Here is a 25682-nt window from a genome sequence, read left to right as displayed (position 1 = left end):
GCAGTCAGGCTTGTGAATTTTGGGAAGGAGATAGAAATGGGCGGTGTGGAGTTTGGGAACGATGAGGTTAAAGGCTGTGGGTGGGAGGCCACCAAAGGTGATGAGGTTATTGATGGTCTGAGAGATGATGGTTTGGTGATCAGAGGTGGGGTCATAATCAAGGGGGCAGCAGAAGGAAGTGTCAGAGTTGGCATCTGGCCTCTGCTGTATAGAGGTCAGTGCACCATGGCAATGACCGCACCCGTCTTATCCACTGGCTTGATGGTGAGGTTGGGGTTGCAGAGGAGGGAACAGAGGGCTGCTTCTTCCGTTGGGGAGAGTTTGGAGTAAGTGAGGGGGTGGAGAGATTCAGGCGACTGATATTGCAATAGCAGTTGGAGATGAAGACATTGAGGGAGGGCGAGGAAGCGGTGCAGTGGTATCCAGGGGGATGAGGTTTGTTGGAGATTGTCTCCAAGTGACGTAAAACCTTATTAGGATCATTGGGAGAAAGGTCTGGAGACCTCTGGAGAGAGGTCATATGATAAGCCAACTTAGGCTTAAACACTAGTTTTCCCTGCAGGACTACACATGAGCAACTGACACAGAAGGATCAAGTCCTTGAGTACATTCCTCACCTCCATCTTTCCACCCAACTTCCAAGTTTTCAAAGGTGATCAACGAGTTTTGACAACTCAGGAGCCACTGACACGAACTTTAAAAAAAACTGAACTTCATATTGATGTCTCTGAAAGGATAGATAAATTGTCTGTCTGCATCTTTAAACCACCGCAACATCAAAATCAACAAGCTCACAAATTGAATGCAGCAGAACCATCTGATTCAGCCTCAGGGGAGTCAAACAGACAGTCAAATCTTGAAGTATCACATATTCCTTTCATATTACTGGACTCAACTTAATCTGTCCACTCTTATTTGTAATCTGTGTGTGTGTGTGGGTGTGTGTGAAAGAGCGTTTTTAAAATTAGTTCATTTAATCCATGTTAAATCCAATAAAATTGCCTTCTTCGGTTAGCACTGCTACCTCACAGCACCAGGAACTCGGGGTTGATTCTACCCTGGGGCAACTGTCTGTGTGGGGTTCGCACATTCTCTGTCTGTGTGGGTTTTCTTCGGGCGCTCCGGTTTCCTTCCACAGTCCAAAGATGTGCACGCTAGGTGGATTGGCCATGCTAAATTGCCTGTAGTGTTCAGGGAGGTGTGGATTAGGTGGATTAAAGATGGATTATAGAGGGATGTGTCTGGGTGGGATGTCTGACGGTCAGTGTGGACTTGTTGGGCCAAAGGGCCTGTTTCCACACGCTGTAGGGATCCTATGATCCACGGACTAATTAATGAGTTTAACTTCTACCAGTGGCCACATGGAATTTAAATGCATGGGCCTCTGGATTACTCCCTGCTATGAGGTGGCCGTCTCCCCTTCTCATTTGAGCACATCAAGATTTTTGAATGGACATGTTTACCAATTCAATGAGTGTTTAACTGTGATCATAAAGTACACAAGCAGACAGGTTTTCTTGAGATAACTAGGTGTGGAGCTGGGTGAACACAGCAGGCCAAGCAGCATCTCAGGAGCACAAAAGCTGACGTTTCGGGCCTAGACCCTTCGTCAGAGGAGTGGTGTCCTTGCGATAATGCCCACATCCTATGATTCTTTTTTAAAGGGGTAAAGTGTATTATTTTCAAATATGAACTTCTCACAGTCAAATCAGGAGTGGCGAGGGCGAGAAGTTACTCCAGCCCCTTCTCTTCTGATTGTAAGACGCTCTGAATGTGACTTTGGATTGTCGGTTAATGATGATCCTGCGCTACTCGGGAACCTTCTCCCCTCCCCAAAACACACACACACAAACTGCTCGGCCAAATAGACACAGAACAGCTCTGTGTGCCTTCAGATTGGATACAGCTGAGTAGGGGTAAGTCCAGTTTTAGTTGCTGGTAGCGTTTAAAAAAAAGGCACTGATTTACCAACAAAACCGCGGCACTGAGTTAGTGACAGAAATCCTACTTCTCTTTACTGTGCTGAGTTGAGCAGAGAAACCCCCCAGATTAAGCGGGACCTGAGCAGTTGCTGGGAAATAACTGTGGAAATGAAAATAGAAAGTGAAATCTCCTTCATGTTGACGCCTATATTGCACCGAGAAAGGGATCGGGATATGTATCTTTTGAAGTCGGCTGGACGGGATGTTTCAGCGTGGATTGCTGCCCCAGGCCTTGTCGCTATGCCTGTGTTGGGTGTCCTGGAGCAGTCTGCAAGTTTCCGCCAGGGAATCGAGCGAGAACATCTTGAATGCAAGTTAGTGAATGACGTTCATGAATCGTTTCCGTTTGGGGTTATGTTCTGTTCACTGTTTGAAGCGTTGCTCGGCCCTGCCTTGCGCACAGACAGATTTTCTGCGATAAAAAGCGATCAGTGCTAGGATTGCGACTATTTCCAGCAACATGTTAGCGACTTGGAGGAAGGAAACGAATGTACTGTAGCCACATTTCCAGAGGACACAAAAAGAAATGTGACCCTTGGGAACCCCTTGCCACAAACAGCAGTGGGGCACAGTCTTTGTGTATATTCAGGACTTGGGTGGAAAGATTCTTGTTCGTTCAGGGAATCAGGGGTTATGGGGAAACTGCAGGAAAGTGGACGTGAGGGATGGCGAACTAACTCTGATGCTATTTAGTGAGGACGCTCATGGATAGAATGGTCTTCTCTTAATCGTACATCTTATTGGGTCTAATGGTCTACGAAGAAAGCAAACGGTTGCCATGTGGTCTTGGGTCAGAGCAAATATCTCTTTCATTTTCAAAGATAGTTTCACTTGTGCCACCATAGTCAGTGACTCCCGACATGCTGTTTAACCGTCTTATCCCAAAATCAGTCTCGGCGCACTGCAGATAGGACGTTTGTGAAAGTGGGAACTTTCGGGCACGTTTTGGTCAGTATATCTCACGCTTTTTTGAATTTGAGGAAGAATGTTAAAAACCATAAAACAATAAACATGAACGCAGTGCTACAATAGCAGGCCAGAAACTGGGACTATGGGGGAGACAACAGCCTATGGGTATTATCACTAGACTGTTAACCTAGACAGAGTAGGAACTGCAGATGCTGGAGAATCTGAGATACCAAGGTGTAGAGCTGGATGAACACAGCAGGCCAAGCAGAATCAGAGGAGCAGGAAAGCTGAAGAAGGGTCTAGGCCCGAAACATCAGTCTTCCTGTTCCTCTGATGCTGCTTAGCCTGCTGTGTTCATCCAGCTCTACACCTTGTTATCTCACACAAATTAGCCCTGTTTTCTCGAGAATTTGGAAGGATAAGGAGTGGTCTGATCAAGATATTAACAGGAAAAGACAGGGGTAGCTAAAGATTAACTATTTCCACTGGTTGGGAATTCTAGAACTGGGGGCATAGTCTGAAAATTAGGGCCAGACCATTCAGGAGAGATGTTAGGAAGCATTTTGACACGCAAAAGGTGGTACAAGTTTGGAACACTCATCCGGAAACGGCGTTGGATGCAGGAACAGTCGTTAATATTAAATTTGAGATAAATACATTTTTTTGGGATGTAGGCTAATGTCAAGTTTATGGAATTAGGCCACAGGTCAGCCGTGATTTCATTAAACAGTGGAACAGGCTCAAGGAGCTGAATGCCTACTCCTATTCCTGTGTTCCTAGAAGCTGATCTTATCCAACTAATATAATGTAATTGCTAACTGTGAGGATTTGACATTGGAAAGACGAGTGGAACTGAACCACATCACCTTAGAACATGAGGCTATTTAAAGAAAGGAGAATGAGAAGATGCTTTATGAGGTGTTTGTAGATTCAATAATTTGGAAGGTAGATAGCAATCTTTTCATGCGTACCTGTCTGATGCCATGAAAAGGAATTTTGCTGGTGAGTTAGACTCCACCAGTACTGAGTTGGAGCCCGGAAGAAAGCATAGCTATGACAAGCACAAGAACTTTAAACGAGTGAATGGGTGTGAGAAATTTGTGTTGGATATCTGAAATGGAAAAGATAGCATTAAATCATTCAAAAACAAGTGAAAGTGAAGAGAACTTAGTAAACATCAGTAATTGAGTTTTAGGTAATATAGGTAAAGCAAAAAATAAAAGCTAAAATATTATTAAACCAGAAGAAACAAGTAAAAAATAATTGGTGTAAACATGGGCAACACATTAGAGCAGAAGCAAAGTTTATGGTGTGTGGTTCTAAATATATGTTCTCCGCACAAATGTACAAAGTATAAGGAACAAATTGAATGAATTTCAATTGTAGATTCACCTTGGAAGATATTACAGAGTAGCAGGACTGCAAGACGGTCAGGACTGGATTAAATATATGAAGATAAATAAGGAATGTCATGGAAATGAAGGAATAATCTTAAATATTAAAGATGAAATGATGTAATTTGACTTGATTTGATTTGTTATTGTCACGTGCTGAGATACAGTGAAAAGAGTTGTTTTGCGTGCTCAACCAGACATATTGGACCATATAAAATGCATCAGATAGCAGAACAGAGCACAGAATACGGAGTTACAACCATTGTGAAGATGCAGAGAGAGATCAACAAGAGGTCAGTTCAAAAGTCTGATAACAGTAGGGAGGAAGCTGTGCTTGAATCTGTTCGAACTTGTATTCAAACTTCTTTATTTTCTGTATGACGACAGAGAGTAGAAGAGTGTATAACAGTGGTGTGGGTGATTATGATGGTTGCTTTCTTGAGGCATTGGGCACTATAGGTGGAGTCAGTGGATGGAAGGCTGTTTTGCATGATCAACAGGGCTGCGTTCGTGACTCTCTGTCGTTTATTGCGGATTTGGGAAGAGTAGTTGCCATACTATATCATGATGCACCCAGATAGAATGGTACATCCATAAAAAAAATTGGTAAGAGTTTTTGTGGACATGTCAAATTTCCTTAGATTGCTGAGGAGGTACAGGTATTCTTGTGCTTTTTTGACCGCCGCATTGATGTGGGTGGATCAGAAAAGATTGTTGGTGATCATCGCTGTCAGGAACATGACGCCCTCGACCTCTTCACCTCAGGATCAGGACATGCCCTCCACTCTGCTTCTTGAAGTCAATGACCAACTCTTTCATTTTGCTGGCATTGGTGGAGAGATTGTTGTTTTTACACCATGAGGCTATCTCTTTCGTGTACTCTGTCTCATTATTATTTGAGATTTGATCCACAATGGTGATATCATTAGCAAACTTGTAATGGAATTGGGCTGGAATTTGGCCACACAATTGTGAGTGTATAAGAAGTACAGCAGGGGGCTGAGTGGGGCACTGGAGTTGAGGATTGTTCTTGGAGGAGGTGTTGTCGATTATTCTCACTGATTGTGGTCTATGGGTCAGGAAGCCGAGGATCCAGTCACAGAACAGGGAGCCAAGACCATGGTCTCAGAGTTTGGAGATGAGTTTATTTGGAATCATAATGTTGAAGGCAGAGCCGTCATTAATAACTAGGAACCTAACACAGGTATCCTCGTTATCAAGGTGTTCCAGGCATGAGTATAGAGTCAGGGAGATGGCATCTGCTGTGGACCTGTTGCATTGGTAGGTGAATTGCGAGGGATTAGTTTTGCTGAAAGCAGCTCATGTCATGACAGGGCCTAGTGTGTGGGGATAGGTAAAGGACCCTAAAAAAAGCATTTAGGCTCTAGAATTATTGAATTCAATATTGAGCGCTGAAGGCTCCAGGCTTCCCAAGTGGAAGATGAGACACTGTTCTTCCAGCTTGGACTGAGCCTCACTGAAGCACTGCAACAGGCCTGAGATCGAGATATTGGCCAGCGAACACGGTGGTGAGTTGAAGTGGCAGGGTCATTTGTTGGACTGAAAGTGGGTGCTCTGGAAAGTGGTTGTACAATCTTTCACCAAATCTCTGCTACAGCTATGATATAAGATCATAAGAAATAGGAACAGGAGTAGGCCGTTTGGCCCCTCAAATCTGCTTTGCTATTCACTAGAATCATGGCTGATCCAACACTCCTTACATCTACTTTCCCATCCTTTCTCCATAACCCTTGATGCCCCTCCTGCTCAAGAACCTATCTATCTGAGCCATAAACCATCACACTGAGAGCCTATCTGCGCCCTCAGCTTATCTTACTCCTCAAACTCCTTGTATTGAAATACATTCCATCTAGCCTTGCTAAATGCATTTCTTCTGCATATTTAGTGTTTTTCCTCTGACTTCCAGACTCACTCACCTGACTAGTAATTCCATCTCTACTTCTCACCTCCCTCATTCTGAAGGAGGGTCACTGGACCTGACATGCTTTTACTGCACAGATGTTGCCAGACCTGCTTTGTTTTTCTAGCAATTCATGTTTGTGTTTCTTATTTACAGCATCTACCATTTCTTGGGTTCTTTTTTTCACCTTCTGTCCCCTCTTAATTACTTGTCAGGATCCCCTCCTCTGCCAGCAGAGATTAAGCCCACCCAAACAGTATTAGTAAAACTTCCTGTGAGGATGTTCATCCTGTTTCAGTTCAGATATAACTCATCCAACTTCTACAAGTAGCCCTTCACTCTGAGAAATGGTCCCAATGCCTCAGGAACCTAAATTTCACCCCATCTACCCCATTTCTCCAGCCATGCATTGAGCTGCTATATCTTTCTAACATTCACAAATCTGGAGATTCATATCTTTGAAGTCCTGGTTTTCAATTTCCGAGCTAAATCCTTAACGTCTGTTCACAGGACCTCATTTCTCTTTCATTCAATGTTAATGGTCCCAGTATGGGTGGTAGTATAATCGTAATTCAGTGAGATTTAACGTAGTCATGGAAAAGGACAAAATGGCCTGGAGATGTAAAATCTGACTTAAGGACAGGCAAATTTATATCTAGCCAAATTGGCCTGCCAGCAATTACTTGCAGGAAATCTACACCAGAGTAGTGGAAATCTTTCAAAAAGGAAATAATGAGAGTTCAGAGCCAACACGTTCCTATAAAGGTGAAGGCCGTGATCAGCATGTTCACACAAACTCTGGAGGTCAAGATATGTACAGGATTGGATAAGGAAGCAAAGGGATGCTTATGATTGGGTTAGTTTTTCATAGAACAGAAGTGGCCAAGAGAGGATCTCAGTGAAACATACAGAATTTTAAGGGGATTAGATGGAATAAATAGAATGAAACCTTCCCCTTTCATGGAAGGGTCAATAACGAGGAGGTATAGATTTAAGATAAAGAGCAAATGTTTAGAGATTTAAGGAAGGTATTTGTTTTCACGCAGAGGGTGGCGGTATTTGGAACCCACCAGTTGAAAGGGTGGTAGAGGCAGGAGCCATTACAACATTTAAGAAGTATTTTGACAGTACTTGAAATGTCACAGCAGAAAAGGCTCCAGGCCAAGGGTTGGAAACTGGATCTAGAATAGATAGGTTCTTGATGACCAATATAGATATTATGGGCCAAAGGGTCTCTTTCCGTGTTGTAAAAGTGTTATGGCTCTATTAAAAATATTGATAAAGTAAACAATTAGGAGAAACTATGGTTGGCAAATATTAGGCCATCCATTTTGAACCAATGGACAGAGCAGAGTATTTTCTAAATGGTAAAAAGTTAGAAAAATTAATAAAAAGTGGAGATTGGAGGAGTCTTGGTGATAAAGGTACTTCAATCACTAAAATGTTACAGGTACTGAAAATAATTAAAAAGACTGATGAAATGCTAGCTTTTGTATCTAGAGGATGAGAATGTAAGTTGCAAAAGCTATGTTTCAACTTTACAAAGCCCTGGTCAGATAACACCTGGAGGACAGTGAGGAATTCTATTCACTCGGGGAATGCTGACTTTATTGGATGGGCAAGCATTTGTTTCCCATCCCTAATTGCCTTGAAGAAGGCGATGGCGAGCCATCTTCTTGGATTTATGTAGTTGGAATGTAGGGACACCCCACAGCACTGTTAGAGAGGGAATTCCAAGACTTTGACTCAGTAATACAGTTTAAAGTCAGGATGGCAGATTTCCTTTCCGTTAATGAAACAGATTGATTTTTATGACAATCACAAATTGTTATATGGTCAGTATTAGAACAAGTTATTAATTCCATATTCTTATTGAATTTGAATTTCACCATTTGCCATGCTGGGATTTGAGCCCCCTGTCCCCAGAGCGTTCACCTGGGACTGTCTCTTACTAGCCTAGGAATCCTGCAGTGAGTAACTCCCCTACTGACTCCCCAAAGCCTGCCCACCACCTGCAGGATACAAGTCTTGAATATGATGGATTGCTCCCCACTTGCCTGAATGAGTGCAGCTCCAACAACACTCAAGAAGCTTGACAGCATCCAGGATGAAGCAGCCTGCTAGATTAGCACCTCATCCACAAACATCCATTTCCTTCAACACTGGTGCTCAGTAGCAGCAATATATACCCACTACAAGATGCACTGCCGCAATTCATCAACACCTTCCAAACTCTCAACCTCTACCATCCAGAATCACAGGGGCCAGAGTTGCACGGCAATACCAACACCTGCAAGTTCCCCTCCGAGACACTCACCATGTTGACTTGGGAGTATATTGTTCTTCTTTCACTGTTGCTTGGTCAAATCACTGCAGAAGCTTAAGAAACCCAGCTCACCTCACCATCTCAAGGGCAACTAAGGATGGGCAATAAATGCTGGCCTAGTCAGTGATACCCAGATTACATGATTAAATAAAGAAAAAAAAAAGGGTGCATCACTGAGTCACCTTCCTTAGATTTCACACCATGGGCATGTTTACAGACCTTGTAAGGAATGTAACATTAACCTACCATGGGTTAGGGAAACATATATAATAAATTTGTAGCTTCTGGAATTTACAAGGCCAGGGAGTGATTTGAATGAATTTCTTGAGCCTTTAAACAGATCACACAAGGTAAATGAAGAAAATCAATTTTGGGCAATTGAGAGTTTAGAACTGTGGGCTAGTATAAACATTTGAACTAGATGATTCAGGATTGAAATTACATCTACAGTCAGAGACAGTAGAAGTTTGGAACTCTGTTGTTCCAAAACAATAAGTTAAGGGTCCAGTACAGGGTACTGGGAGATGACACCAATGGCATCCTTCTAATTTAAGTAAATATGCCAAGTTGCTACCAATGAAAATTACTTTCTTCCAGCTCTTAATTAGATCATAGCTGATCTGCACCTAACTTCATCTGCCCACTTTTTCCAACATAACACACTGTTGCTAAGTTCAATGTTGTACAAAGATTCTTAAAGTAGAATTTTTTTACCAGCCACAGCATTATTGCTCCAAAGATCAAATGCATGACTCCATGATGCAATTACCACAAATTATTTAACATTATGTTATAGAGAAAAGCTTAAGATAGCTTAGAGTATTCTATCATGCTGTTGAGCAATCAAACTGGTTTGATGAAGCAAATTGGAATAAGCCCTGACCACGTATAATTTTTAGAAGACAGAAAAGCAGTTGAGACTCCCTAAAAAGAAATAGAAGTCTTTGAAACTACATGTCATTTCTTAACAATCCTCAGCACTTTCCACTGTTTTGTGGAATTTTTGCTCTGTAAATGAGACTCAAGTGGGAAAAAAAACTAGTCAGCTTTCCTAACAGTAGAAATTTAAAAATGTACAGTGCACCCATCAATCTGAGTACTGAGCACTTTCAGTGGATGAATCAGAATATTTTGCAATCAGCAAATCATTTCCCAGTAACTGGATGGTGTAAATGGTGAAGTTTGTAACTTAAAATATGGACAGCACATGATCTTTTGGAAAATTCTAAATGTCTTATCTTTAACAGATATGTTTTGAGAATACAAAATCAGCTTTTGTTCCATGGTCAGATTTGTTCCATATGGATATTCCGTGTATCTGCTGGCTTGTATGTGTAATTAGGAAAGAATTCAGTTATCTCATAATTTAAGTTTAGGAAATGATTTGCTGATTGCAAAATATTCTGATTCATCCACTGAAAGTGCTCAGTTTAGAATGGTGCAGTGACCGATCTAATCTGGAGATGGCAGCAACATACATGTGTGCGCGCGCACACACACACACACACACACACACACACACACACCACACACACACGCGCACACACACACACATATGCCCTCCGCGGGTTCACATGACACGTTGAACATGACTAAATGATTTTACCAGAAGATATAGTACTCCCTATTAAATTTACCATTTTAATGTTGTTTTAATCAATCAATTTGAACAAGGCAATATTTCTGTTAAGATAACAAAGTGGAATTGATTATGATTATCAAGCTCTTGTGCAACATTGCCAAATAGCGTTTCTAGTCAAAGATGGAATCTTATTCTGTTATATAAATTATAAATTAATCTCAAAATATTAATCTCAAACTAATCTCAAAATATTAATCAAAATATAACCAAAATCCTAGCACCTGAATAATGGCAATTCATGAAAATAATATTTAGGACCTGGTTGAAAATGGCAGGGAGGCAGAAAGCGAGAAACTATCAGCCAGTTATTTTAGATAACAAGGTGTGGAGCTGGATGAACGCAGCAGGCCACGCAGCATCAGAGGAACAGGAAAGCTGATGTTTTGGGTCTAGATGCTTCGTCAGAAAAGGGTCTTCAGAACATTTTCTAAAGAAGGCTCTGGACCCAAAACGTCAGCTTTCCTGCTCCTCCGATGCTGCTTGGCCTGCTGCGTTCATCCAGCTCTACACCTTGTTATCTCAGATTGTCCAGTTCCTACTATCTCTGAGCCAGTTATTTTAACATGTATTGTTGGGAAATTGTTGAAACCATTACTAAGAAAGTAAAAATTGGAGGTTCAGAAGGTCAGAATTCAGCAGTATCTGCATAGTTTTTGAAGAGTAAATATAGTCATGGAAAATAGGTGCAGGTATAGGCATTCAGCCCATTGAGAGTGTCCCACCATTCAATATGATTATCGCTGATCACGCAATTTCAGTATTCTGCTCCTGCTTCCTTTCCATATCCCTTGATCCCTTTAGCTGCAAGGGCCACATCCAGCTCACTCTTGAATACCAGTCCAAAGATATGCAGGTTAGGTGGATTGGCCATGCTAAATTGCCCATTGTGTTCAGGGATGTTTAGGTTGTGGGGATGGGGCTGGGTGGGATGTTCTAAGGGTTTGTGTGGACTTGTTGGGCTGAAGGGCCTGTTTCCGCATTGTAGGGATTCTATGATATCTAACGAGCTGGCCCCAACAGTTTTCTGTGGCAGAGAATTACCTAGTTTCACAACTCTCATCTCAGCCCTGAATCATATTTGACTAATTTATGACAGTTCTTCAGAGATGTCACTCACAAAGCGGATAGTGGGGATCCTGTAGATGTAGTATCTCTGGACTTCCAGAGGTTGTTTGATAAGGTGCTGCACAAAAGGTTAACACAAGGTACAATCACATGGAATTAGGAGTAATTTATAGATGTAGGTAAAGGCTTGGCTAATGAACAGAAAACAGAGAGTCAGGATAAATGTTTTTTTTCTGGTTGGCAAGATGTGACTAGTGGGGCACCATAGGGTTTGGTCATCATTCCCCAATCCTATTTACAATCTATATTAACAATTTGGATGCAGGCGCAGAAAGTTCTCCAGCCTAATTTGTTGATGACACTCAAATAGGTGGGAAAGTAAGTTGCAAGAAATAAGAAACTTATAGATGGACAAATAAAACAAAGAACAGTGGATACTGAAGATCTGAGATAAAAACAGAAATGGCTAGAGAAACTCAACCGGTCTGGCAGTATTTGTGGGAAACAAACAGAGGTCATGCATCAAGTCTGGTGACTGTTCATCAGAAGTGTTAGTAGCTGGGAAAGAATAGTATTTGTGCTAAAGCCAAAATTGGGAGTGAGGCCGGAGAGAGGTAGAGATGGAGCCAGAGAGAGAGAGAGAGATATTAAAGGGGTAGGTAACTATTTAGAAATCAATATGGATTGGGAAAACTTTGTTTGGTGAAGTTTTACTGTTGATAAGTGTGAAGTTATCCACTTTAGTCAGAGAAGTAGAAAGGCAACTTAATAGATAAATGCAGGGGAACTTCAGAATGCTTCTGTGCAGAGGCATCTGGGTGCCCTCCTGGAAGAATCACAGAAAACTAGCATGCAGACACAACAGGGAATTAGAAGGCAAATGGAATATTGGCATTTGTTCCTAAAGGAATGGAATATAAAAGTAGGTAAGTATTGCTACAATTGCACAAGGCATTAGTGAGATTGTGTCTGGAGGATTGCATACAAATTTGGACACCTTGCATGAGGAGGGATGCAATTTTATTGGAAGCACTTCAAAGGACATTTACTAGATTGATTCTAGAGATGAGGAGTTTGTCTTGTGAAGAGAGCTTAGGCTTATATTCACTGGAGTTTAGACCAATGAAGTAGAGGTAACTGCGGTCTCCAAGTGCAAAACGGAATTGACAAAGTAGATGCAGAAAGGCTGTTTCCTCATATAGGGCAATCTAGAACAAGAGGTCATATTTGTAGGATAAGGGGTAGCAGATTAAAACCAAGATGAGGGGAAATTACTTCTCCCAAAGAATGTTGAATCTGTGAAGCTCACTATCTCGGAGTGCATTGGACCTGTGCTCCTTTGGAATGCCCAGTCTATATTGTATTCTTTGATTATGTTAAGCTACACCGTTTGTCCTTCAATCTGTGTCTTTCCAGACTGTTACTGTTTGATATCCCCCTTCTATTAATTCCAGGAACTTCTTTCAGGAACATGTTTGGTCTCAGAGCCACTGTCCAAGCTGACGCTCTGTCTTCTTGACTTCCCCACTTCATTCTCCTGATCCATGGACCTAACTTCTTTCTCATCACCCTAAACATTCAACCATTTTCCAGTTGCCTTTCTGCTCTACTTATAGTTGTCACATTCCTTCACTGACTGGATTCTTCTGGTGAATATTTGACTTTAGTGCCAACTTTTGCTAAGTTTCTTTACTGCTGATGGCCTCATTTTGACCATTGGAACTGTTTTGCCCATCATCAGGCAAACTGACAACTGTGACAAATTGATGCTCATAGCTGTGTATTAGATGTTAATTTGTATTAGGTCTGGTTCCGTGTTATTTTTCGTAGCTCCTTTGGAATATGCAATTTTATAATCTATACCAAGCAACCTTGAAGAGGGTCCCTGAACAGTCTGCAGTGTATACTATACAGTATTTATCTATCTTTGCCAATAACCTTTCCTAGGCCTCTCCGTTCTTTAAGCCTGTTACTATAATAATAAACCGTGTCTCTGTACTAAAACTGTTTTGGATGGCCTTACATCATGCCTCATGGCTTGCCAAATTCTTTGTGGGATGTCAACTCCAATGAAAGCTTTCTGCCTGTGTGGAGTGCGTTTAAGTACTGATATAAAATAAAGCTACATGTAATCTCTTTCGCTGCTGGGAGTTGATCATTTATTGCTGACAAATCGTTAGTAGTTCTTCCAAATATGAACTGATATGTTCTGTGTTCTCTGACTGTCTACAATGAATTCTTAACATGGACTGCCTCTACTAAAGTGTATGCTAATTTACTGTTCATCTGATCGACCAAAATGTAGTGAAGCATTTTGCATATGACTGTGTGTTTCCTTTTGCACAGCCCTTTGCTAAGAAGGCTTACTGCTGTTATATTCATTACTACTAAGTTCATTTGGCAGTCACATTTCTAAACTCACAGTTAACAGATTTATCTCCATTATTAGTGAGAACTGTTATCAGTATCTCAAGTTCTGTTTCAATCAACTTTTCCAATAACTTGTCCTCAACAGTGTTCTGATCCTATCTCAAACTTCTTTTTATGTAACTTCTTTGCTCTTAATTCTAACTATTCTATTATTGTTAAGGACAGTTCATGGCACAGTCCTTTGAAATAAACCTGAAGGATCAATTGACTACACCCTGGAGATTTTTGGAGTTCATTCATTTATTGAACAACCCAAATTCTCTTTGCTTCTGAAAATTGTCACCTGCCCTCATTTTCTTGGTTTTTTAGATTACCCACCTGTGACCTGTACCGAGATGATTTCAACAGTCCATTAGCATTACAGGTTCCATTTTCTGTTGGATGTCAATTGCCCCATTAGCAGCAAAAATGTTGCTGGAAAGGAATGCTTTCTGAGGAATTTTTTCAACACTTTGAACATTTTCAACATTTTTTCTAGCAGTGTCTGTTTATCTGCAAACTTAGCTCCCATCAAAACTAGAAGTCTGTCTACACTTTATATTTTGGCACAGTCTAATTTCTTAAATGCCAACACAGATAGGGGAATTTCTAAATAGAATTTCTGCAGATTTGCATACAATCTACTGAGTACCATATATCCTGTTCTGCGGAACTTCATACTTTCTGAATTTAAATAAAATCAAGTCAAAACATGACTACATTTCACAATCAGTTAGTAAGTCTTTTTGATATATCTTATCTCTGAAAGTTAATACTTTGTTCATCTATTTCCATATTGTTTTGATTCTTATAGTGCTTTGTATGGTAGCAAAAAAAGCCATAAATTACCTTATTTCCCAATTGGTAAGAAGTGACACAGATACATTCAGTTCCTTAATTCTTCCACTGATCATCAAGTTTGTGTGCAGAAAACTGATGTCGGTAATCAGGTTTGTTAGACAAAGTCCTGGCATAATATTTTGTAGCCAGTCTTGGTTCCCGACTCACATATAACTAAACTCCATCAAAACTGAAAACTTGTTCACCATATACAAACAGACAAGTTCTCACCCAATTGCCCCATAATTAAACTGAAATGAAGGATAACCTTCCAGTCCTGGCAACATCCTTCACAGTTTTTCTGTTCTCTTTCTAGTTTAACAACATCTTCCCTACAGCAGGGTGACCAGAATTGAACACAGTATTCTAAGAGTGTCCTAACCTATGTCTTTTACATTCAATGTTCTGACCAATGAAGGCAAGCATGCCTTCACCACCCTGTCTACCTGTGACTACACTTTCAAGGAATTATGAACCTCTACTCCTTGGTCCCTCTGTTCAACAACACTCACCAGGGCCCTACCTTAACTGTATAAGTCCCGCCCTGGTTTGTCTCACCAAAATGTAACAGTTCACATTTATCTAAATTAAACTCCATCTGCCACTTTTCCGCCCACTAGCCCAGATCAAGATCTCATTGTACTCTTAGATTACCTTCTTCACAATCCACTATACTACCAATTTTGGTGTCATCCACAAACTTACCAACTATACCTCCTAAATTTTCATCCAGATTGTTGATATAAATGATGAATAACAGTGGACTCAGAACAATTCTTGCTGCACCCTGCTGGTCATGGGCCTCCAGTCCAGTCTTCTACCATCAAGCCAATTTTGTATCTAGTTGGTTGTCTCTCCCTGGATATCATAAGATCTAATCTTTCTGATTAGGCAAAGGCCTTTCTAAAATCCATGTAGACAACACCTACTCCTCTGCCTTCATCTATCTTCTTGGTAACCTCTTCAAAAAACTCAATCAAGTTTGAGAGACATGATTTCCCATGATCAAAGTTGTGCTGACTATCCCTAATCAGCTCTTGCCTTTCCAAACACATGTAAATACTGTCTCTCAGAATCCCTTCCAACAACCCATCACCAGTGACGGCAGACTCACCAGTCTGTAGATCCCTGGCTTTTCCTTGCAATCTTTCTTAAATAATGACTCCACGTTAGCCACCCTCCAGTCTTCCGGCACATCACGCGTGGCTGTCGATGATACAAATATCTCTGCTGGAGCCCTACAATTTCTTCCTGAGCTTCCTACAATGTCCTGGGATATATCTGATCAGGTCCATGGGATTTATCTATCTTTATGTGTTTTAAGACCTCCAGCACCGCCTGTTCTGTCACATGGACTGTTTTCAAGCCATCATCATTTATTTCCCCAATTTCCCTAGCTTCTATGTCATTCTTCACAGTAAATACTGAGACAAAATATTGGTTTGAACCACACATTCATCTCTTTAATCTGACTTGTCCAATGCCAATTTGCAGATGGCTTGGGTAATAATACAGACATGACTGAGGTACTGCTATTGAATTTGGTGCCTAGCTCTTCAGTTGACATTGTAGAAGCCAATTCTTCATCCTGCCCATATCATTAATATTTACATGACTACTTTGACTGAATTCTTTCCCTCCTACTCCATGTTCCTCTCTAGCCCTGAATTGGATCTTATGCTTCAAGAAGATCTGGTTCTTGCATGGAGTGAGAAAAGAGGGCTCCCAAAATGGTTCATGTGACTTTGTAATGCAAAATGTGATGATGTTTTCATTTGTTGATGTTTTTTAAAGGTTGCAAATTCAGTTTCATTTTAATTGGATCAAAATGTGAGATTGGTTAAATTCCTTGAAGTACCACTGCAATAACTGCAATTTTTTTTACTATTGTAGACAATGTGTTTCATTTAAACTCAAATGTTCCAACTATTGAAATGCCAGCTGATGATTTAAATTTAACAGCTAACATTGACTTTCAACAATGTTTGAGGCCAACAGGAAACCATTTTTTGTATCCTATTTTGAGAAGTTTCCAGTTAAATTTCTTACTTCACACTTTCCTTTGTTGTGGTTGTGGCATTAACATGAATAGCTAGGTCTGATTGATGAAATTGATGCCACTCACAAGTACAAACCCATTTCTGTCAGTAAGATATAGCAAACAAATCGATAACAGGAAGGTTGCAACTCTCTGCAGCAAGACATCTGTGGGTGTTGTTGCTTCACAGAATGTTGACTCATAATTATAGTTAAATGAAACAAGCTGTGCATCTATACATGTAGCTACAAAGATCACGATGGAGAATTAAAATCCAAATTGTTTATCCTATGATTGTGTTGACTACTGAGCAACAGAAATGCTGCAAAAATGGCATCAAAAGATATTAAACTGTTAGGTGCCAGCCTTAGGCTTGTTGGTAATTGAGACCTAGGCACATCTGCTTTAAAGGGACAATCTATAGATTCTCATTGAGTTCCCCATGAGGCTAAATGTGAGGCTTTGGAAATTGTCTTGCTCCAACCTTTACAGATCCATGTGGTGTTGAAGGCAATGGAGGGGGTGCATGTTGTGGTGTGATGGGCTGTTTTTGCTACTTTTGATCCATTTTCCATTTAAATGTAAAACAAAGTTATTTGCCTTTGTTTTCATGGTCTCTGACTCGGTTTCTGGAATGTTTAAGTGAAGCCAAACTTTGACCAATCTGACGTGCATCATGAAGAAGTGCACTGAAATGGCTGTTGGGACCCTGATTTGTACACTCAAGGGTCCAAATACCTCTTTCCAGACAGCTAATCATCATCAACTTCCAATTTGGCATTCACTATTCTTTGTGAGAAGCTCATGCACAAGACTGCACTTGGAAATTGCTCCCTAATGCTAATTGTCAGCTACAACAGGTATGACAGGCAGCTCCTTGTCTTCCATTGTCTCTATGACCAAACCAGAAAAGTTTCAAGAAACAGAAAAGACAATGGCACAAATACCATCAAATAGTCAGTGGCATCAATCCATTAATAGAGGGATTGAGTTCAAGAGCCGTGAAGTTATACTCCAGCGATATAAAAGCCTGGTTCAGCCACATCTGGAGTATTGTATCAGAGATAATGGGAACTGCAGATGCTGGAGAATCCAAGATAACAAAGTGTGGAGCTGGATGAACACAGCAGGCCAAGCAGCATCTCAGGAGCACAAAAGCTGACCTTTCGGGCCTAGACCCTTCATCAGAGAGGGGAATGCGGGGAGGGAACTGGAACCGCCTCAACCTCTCCACACCTCTCACCCACTCCAACCTCTCCCCCACAGAACGGGCAGTCGTCCGTTCGCTCCCCAACCTCACCATCAAACCTGCAGACAAGGGAGGTGCAGTGGTAGTATGGTGCACTGACCTCTACATCGCCGAGGCCAAACGCCAACTCTCCGACACCTCCTCCTACCGCCCCCTTGATCATGACCCCACCCTGAGCACCAAACCATCATCTCCAACACCATCCAGGACCTCATCACCTCAGGGGACCTCCTACCCACAGCCTCCAACCTCATTGTTCCCCAACCCCGCACGGCCCATTTCTATCTCCTTCCCAAAATTCACAAACCTGCCTGCCCTGGTTGACCCATTGTCTCAACCTGTTCCTGCCCCACCGAACTCATCTCCACCTATCTGGTTTCCATTTTCTCCCCTTTGGTCCAGGAATTCCCTACCTACGTCCGTGACACCACCCACGCCCTCCACCTCCTCCAGGACTTCCAATTCCCCAGCCCCCAACACCTCATTTTCACCATGGACGTCCAGTCCCTATACACCTGTATTCCTCATGCAGATGGCCTCAATGCCCTCCGCTTCTTCCTGTCCCGCAGGCCCGACCAATCCCCCTCCACCGACACCCTCATCCGCTTAGCCGAGCTCGTCCTCACCCTCAACAACTTCTCTTTCGATTCCTCCCACTTCCTACAGACAAAGGGGGTGGCCATGGGTACCCACATGGGCCCAAGCTATGCCTGCCTCTTTGTAGGTTACATGGAACAGTCCCTCTTCCGCACCTACACAGGCCCCAAACCCCACCTCTTCCTCCGTTATATTGATGACTGTATCAGCGCCGCCTCTTGCTCCCCAGAGGAGCTCGAACAGTTCATCCACTTCACCAACACCTTCCACCCCAACCTCAAGTTCACCTGGGCCATCTCCAACATATCCCTCACCTTCCTGGACCTCTCAGTCTCCAGATGGAGAAACTGATGTCCATTTCAAGCCCACTGACTCCCACAGCTACCTAGAATACACCTCCTCCCACCCACCCTCCCGCAAAAATTCCATCCCCTATTCTCAATTCCTCCGCCTCCGCCGCATCTGCTCCCAGAATGAGGCATTCCACTCCAGCACATCCCAGATGTCCACGTTCTTCAAAGACCGCAACTTTCCCCCCACAGTCGAGAACACCCTTGACCGCGTCTCCTGCATTTCCCGCAACACATCCCTCACACCCCACCCCCACCACAACCACCCCCAGAGGATCCCCCTCGTTCTCACATACCACCCCACCAACCTCCGAATACAACGCATCATCCTCCGACACTTCCGCCATCTACAATCCGACTCCACCACCCAAGCTATTTTTCCATCCCCACCCTTGTCTGCCTACCGGAGAGACCACTCTCTCCGCAACTCCCTTGTCCGCTCCACACTCCCCTCCAACCCCACCACACCCGGCACCTTCCCCTGCAACCGCAGGAAGTGCTACACTTGCCCCCTCACCTCCTCCCTCACCCCATCCCAGGCCCCAAGATGACCTTCCATATCAAGCAGAGGTTCACCTGCACATCTGCCAATGTGGTATATTGTATCCAATGTACCCGGTGTGGCCTCCTCTACATTGGGGAAACCAAGCGGATGCTTGGGGACCGCTTTGCAGAACACCTCTGCTCGGTTCGCAACAAATAACTGCACCTCCCAGTCGCGAGCCATTTTAACTCCCCCTCCCATTCCTCAGATGACGTGTCCATCATGGGCCTCCTGCAGTGCCACAATGATGCCACCCAAAGGTTGCAAGAACAGCAACTCATATTCCACTTTGATACCATTGGGCTGCAGGGTTCCCATGTGGACTTCACAAGCTTCAAAATCTCCCCTTCTCCCACTGCATCACAAAACCAGCCCAGCTTGTCCCCTCCTCCAACTGCGTCCCAAAACCAGCCCAGCCTGTCTCCGCCTCCCCAACCTGTTCTTCCTCTCACCCATCCCTTCCTCCCACCTCAAGCTGCACCTCCATTTCCTACCTACCACCTCATCCCGCCTCCTCGACCTGTCCGTCTTCCCTGGACTGACCTATCCCCTCCCTACCTCCTCACATATACTCTCCTCTCCACCTATCTTCTTTTCTCTCCATATTCGGTCCACCTCCCCCTCTCTCCCTATTTATTCCAGTTCCCTCTCCCCATCCCCCTCTCTGATCAAGGGTCTAGGCCCGAAACATCAGCTTTTGAGCTCCTGAGATGCTGCTTGGCCTGCTGTGTTCATCCAGCTCCACACTTTGTTATCTGGAGTATTGTGTCCAGTTCTGGCCACTTAATTACAGGAAAGATGTGGAAGCGTTGGAAAAGCTGCAGAGGAGATTTACCAGGATGTTTCCTGGAATGGAGGGAAGGTCTTACGAAGAAAAGTTGAGAGAGCTAGGGCTTTTCTCTTTAGAACAACGAAGGATGAGAGGTGACTTGATAGAGGTGTACAAAATGATCGGAGGTATCGAGAGAATAGACAGACAGAGAGTTTTTCCTAGGGTGGACGTAGCTATTATGAGGGGGCATAGTTTTAAAGTGAGTTGAGGTTGATATAGGGGAGATGTCACAGGTAGGATCTTTGCTCAGCGTGGTAGGGGCGTGGAATGCATTGCCGGAGAGGGTAGCGGAGTCAGCCTCATTAGGGCCATTTAAGTGGCTATTAGATAGGCATTTGGATGATAGTATAAAGGTGGGGGTGGAGGTGAGATAGACCTTAGGATTAGCGTAAAAGTACAGCACAATATCTTGGGCCGAAGGGCCTGTACTGTGTGGTACTGTTTTATGGTTTTTGTTCTATCATTCAAGCAAAATTTCTTCACAGTGAGAATGAAAGATGTATGATATTTCCTTGTCATTGTTCTGATCGTATGCATAACTATTTCTCAGCTAAGAAAATCTTTTTTCACCATTATATTTACATATAAATGATATTAAAAGTATCCCATTGTTGTATATTAGTTTATTTGAGACAAAGTGAATAATTTATGGATTACAGTATCTGTCTTTCTGGAACAGCTAGAAGAGAGACATTTATTGAAGCTCATTGTATAACTGCAACAACTTAAAGATTTCATAAATATGCCTGACATTATTACATAGACTGTGCAGAGCACACTAGCCCCAGGCCTATCTTCTTCTTTAGTCCATCTAGGTGCCATTTTATTACACCATAGTGGGTGGTACCTAATGTACCTACTCAAATATTAACTCTTTCATATACAAGATGCATGAATCCAGGAACAGCAGGTATTGGATTCACATTATACCCAGCGGGAAAAATCAGACTTTTCAATTTATTGTGCATATCAGCTGTGGAGATGTTTTTCTGCAGCTTTGTGTAATTTTCAACTATGGACTTTCACCCTTCACTACACAAAGCCCTGGCTGCACCACATCTGGGGTACTGCATCCAGTGCATTACACCTTAGAAACAATCTATTGGTCTTGGATGAAGAGGTGTGCAGACTCATTAGAATGTTACCAGCAGTACAGTAGTTATATTTTGAACAGAGGTCACATAAACCAAAGATAGCAAGGTGCGGAGCTGGATGAACACAGCAGGCCAAGAAGGAAAGGGGGTGGGATGACGTTAGTAGGTAGGAGATGGGGGTGGGGCTTGAGGTGGGGGGAGGGGATAAGTGAGAGGAAGGACAGGTTAGGGAGGCGGGGACAAGCTGAGCTGGTTTTGGGATGCAGTGCAGGGAGGGGAGATTTTGAAGCTTGTGAAATCCACATTTATACCATTGGGCTGCAGGGTTCCTAAGCAGAATATGAGTTCCTGTTCCTGCATCCTTCTGGTGGCATTGTTTTGGCACTGCAGGAGGCCCAGGATGGACATGTTGTCTAAGGAATGGGAGGGGGAGTTGAAATGGTTCTCATCTGGGATGTGGAGTTGTTTAGTGCAAACTGAGCGCAGGTGTTCCGCAAAGCGGTCCCCAAGCCTCCGCTTGGTTTCCCCAATGTAGAGGAGGCCACAATGGGAACAGCGGATGCAGTATACCAAATTAGCAGATGTGCAGGTCTGCTTGATGTGGAAAATCTTCTTGGGGCCTCAGATGGGAGTGAGGGGAGAGATGTAGGGGCAGGTGTAGCACTTCCTGCCGTTGCAGGGAGAAGTACCAGGTGTGGTGGGGCTGGAGGGCAGTGTGGAGTGGACAAGGGAGTCACAGAGAGAGTGGTCCCTCCGGAAAGCAGCTAAGGGTGGGGAGGGAAAAATGTCTTGGGTGGTGGGGTCAGATTGCAGATGGCAGACATGTTGGAAGATGATGCGTTGGATCCAGAGTTTGGTGGGGTGGTCTGTGAGGATGAGGGGCATTCTGTTTTGGTTATTATTGTGCGGAGAGGGCATGAGGGAAGAGTTGCAGGAAATGCAGGAGACACGGTCGAGGTAGTTCTCGACCACTGAGTGGGGAAAGTTGCAGTCCTTGCAGTCACATAAACCAAAGTTTGGAAGGGTAAGGGATAACATAATTGAGGTGTACAGAATTTAGAACATTGGAGAGGAACATTTTCCGCTGGTCAATATTATATTGTGGCATAGATTCCACTCCAGACAGGCTTGCATCTTTGAGACAGTTACCTACCATCACAATGTGATGTTCCAGTATAAAAGTATCCCCTCACTATCAGTCACACTCTCAGTCTCATGGAGTCAGTGTAGTCAGTCAGATATATGTGCATAATGTAGCACAGAACCCAGACTATGTGCATACGCCCATGATATGGTAGCATTGTAAATATTTGGTGTTGTAAATATCCTCCGCAATACCTGCTTCAGCAAGAACCTGGTCTTCATGATAAATGGTACACAAAATAACCCATACAGAATGGCACAATACACATGACTAGGGTTACTGAGGAAGTAAAATCTTCAAACCTTTAATCTCCTCATTTACAATTAGTGCCAGGTTATTTAGGAGAGAACTTACAAAACAATGTTCACACAAAGTGTAATAGAGTCACAACAGAGATGTGAAATTTTCTCCTATGAAACAATACATACCAGCTTAACTGATGATTTTAACTCTGTGATCAGTCGACATTTCCTTATCACTGGTGTCTCTTGTAGACCTACGTGAAGATTTGTAGTGTGATACCAGTGACCACCCCAAGTGGCCAACTTAGTTTTAATCGCTTTAGTGTAAGCTCCAGTTTATTGAACATGCCTGATCATGACATCAGTGCTGTCAGCAGGTAATGCAACCCCAGATACCAAAACTGGCCATTCAATACTCAGGGAACACATTCCCTATTCACTTCTATTTGGTAACAAACTGAGCCCTGTTCTGGGCTATGAATTAAAGTGCTCTTTCATAAGTTACAGCTGAAGTACCTTTGACTTATTTGCACATTGGAAAATTTAGTGGAAGTTCTGGAGGAATGTAAAGACTTTTGTGAAACAGATAAACTGAGAGAATTGCATAATCATGATCATGGCAACATGAGGAACGTTTATTGCATCCTGTCTTTTTAACCCATTCTTAATCAATCACTGCAAATATTTCCATTTCTTCTTTAGCATATGGCTATCCACTTCAATTAAATGAGAAAGACAATTTTAAGCTAACAAAGTGTGGAGCTGGATGAACACAGCAGGCCAAGCAGCATCAGAGGAGCACAAAAGCTGACCTTTTGGGCCTAGCTGAAGGGTCTAGGCCTGAAATGTCAGCTTTTGTGCTCCTAAGATGCTGCTTGGCCTGCTGTGTTCATCCAGCTCTACATTTTGTTATCTCAGATTCTCCAGCATCTGCAGTTCCCATTATTTCTAAGACAATTTAAAGTTTTATTTGAGTGAAGGGAAGAGGAGGTTTATTAACTACTACCACCAAAAGTAATCAAAATATGATATCAAACACACACATAAATACAATAAGTTTTATGTGCCTATAAATGCAGGAAGGTTGCTGTATAAAATTGTAGAGTCCTTGAAGTGTTGTGTTTTAAAGCAGAATCCTGACCTTTTAGCGTTATCTTGCTTCTTTAAAAGCCGTGAAGCTTGTATATCTTGAGTTCTCAGTGAATAGTTGTTGTTCCAATTTGCTTCTTCACCACGCACTGGTATTTGAGGTTGAAAGTGAGAGATGAAGTGTCAGTAACCTTGCTGTTTTCAGTACATGGTGTTCTCTTGATGCTGCTCAAAAGCAATCCACTGAAGTTAGACTTGTTAACATATTCCAATTGTAACTACATTGTCTTTTTCAACAGAATATTGACCTTTTATCTCACAATATGTGCATTTAATCATCCAAATGTGAATAAACAAGAGATGTGAAGTTCTCGGTGCCTCTTGGTTAAGATAGTAATTTTAATGCAGCCGGTTTCATGTATACCGTATACCTGGGCTTTGTCAGCTGACCACAATAGTGAAGTTAAGTCCGGAGGGTTTAAAAACATTCTTAGTCTATGAAAGCTTCAGGTATTCAAGTCAAATCTTGAAAATTGCTTATTGGTAGTCCGCCTTCACTACAGTTGTAACATAATTATGGAGGCAGTGCGTGGAGTATCAGTTAAGCATAAGTAGAGCATGTTGATGATTAAACTGCAAGGAGGGAATAGAAATCCTCTCTTTAAAATACCTTACAAGGTCTTCAGGAAGTGTCATTCCCACATTGGGCTGAGCCTTGAGCAGTTCACCGGAAGGTGCACATTCGCAAAGGAAATGGTGACAAAATTGTGTCATGTCTGTTACAACAATCTGAAGCCTCAAACCAGAGCAGTGACGACCTCAATGTTTTTAAATGCATTGGTTCACAACACATGTGCGCGTTTGGTAGGGCCAGTATTTTTTTGCCCAACCCTAACTGAACCTTGAGAAGGTATTGGTGAGCTGAGTTCTTGAAGTACGTACACTGATGGTCCTGTTTTTTTTCACTCATGGGTTGTGGGCATCACTGGCTGAACCAGCATTTATTGCCATCCCTGGTTGGCCTTGAGGAGGGAAATACCCAAAATGTTGACTGCTCCTTTCCTCCAGATGCTGCCTGGCCGGCTGTATTCTTCCAGCCTCCTGATTGTCTCCCACGTTGTAATTAGGAAGGGAGTTCCACGATTTTAGCCCAGTGACAGGGGGAAGGAATATTTGCAAGTTGGGATGGTGAATGGCTTGGAGGGGATCTTGTAGGTTGCGATGTTCCTTTGTGTCTGCTGCCCTCGTCCTTCCAGATGGAAGTGCTCAAGATTTGGGAAGGTGCTACCTAAGGAGCCCTGGTGAATTCTGCAGTGTATCTTGTAGGCAGTGCACACGGCTTCTACTGTGCATCAGTGGTGGAGGACTGAATATTTCTGAATGTGGTGCCAATCAAACAGGGTGTTTTATTCTGGATGGTGTCAAGCCTCTTGAGTGTTTTTAGAGCAGCAGTCATCCACCAGGTGGGGAGTATTCCATCACACTCCTGAATTGTGGCCTGTAGGTGGGAGACAGAATTGAATTAGCTTTATTGTCACATGGACACACTTGCATGAGTACAGTGAAACATTTACAAGCTGCCACTGATCGCACTATCTTACGTACAAATGTACCTAGGTACAGAATCTTGGTACAAGGCAGAAAAACAATCAAAGCAAATTAAGAAGTTAAACATTACAGTCCCTTTTACTAAAAAGTAGAAAACAAAGAAGCACAATTAATAGTTCAACATCACAGTCTGTAAACACCTGGCCATAATGGGCAAGCACTCCTCACAAGGGCATGAGCTTGCCCCAACTACTGCCTTGGGGCTGCCTGCTCCCTCTCTCACCACCTCGGAGCTGCCTGCACCCCCTGTCACCGCCTCGGGGCTGCCTGCTCCGTCTCTCACTGCCTCGGGACTGCCTGTTCCTGTTCTCACTGCCTCGGGACTGCCTGTTCTCTCTCTCACCGCCTCTGGGCTGCCTGTGCCCCCTCTTACTGCCTCTGGACTGCCTGTTCCCTCTCTCACCGCC

At 42.9% G+C, this 25682-nt stretch overlaps 1 protein-coding gene across 1 annotated transcript in view; it reads left to right on the top strand.

Moving 5' to 3' along the window:
• The first annotated feature begins 1922 nt into the window (after nt 1-1922).
• The window catches only part of ifnlr1 (interferon lambda receptor 1), a 55794-nt gene continuing 32034 nt past the window's right edge, over nt 1923-25682 (top strand). Inside the window, exon 1 of the mRNA XM_048531502.2 lies at nt 1923-2296. Within this exon, the coding sequence (XP_048387459.1) occupies nt 2185-2296 (112 nt within the window). The 5' untranslated portion in view covers nt 1923-2184. The remainder of the gene's footprint in view (nt 2297-25682) is intronic.

This window comes from Stegostoma tigrinum, chromosome 4, assembly GCF_030684315.1.
Source record: "Stegostoma tigrinum isolate sSteTig4 chromosome 4, sSteTig4.hap1, whole genome shotgun sequence".
NCBI classification, from domain to species: domain Eukaryota; kingdom Metazoa; phylum Chordata; class Chondrichthyes; order Orectolobiformes; family Stegostomatidae; genus Stegostoma; species Stegostoma tigrinum.
This window is presented reverse-complemented; position numbering and strand designations above follow the sequence as displayed.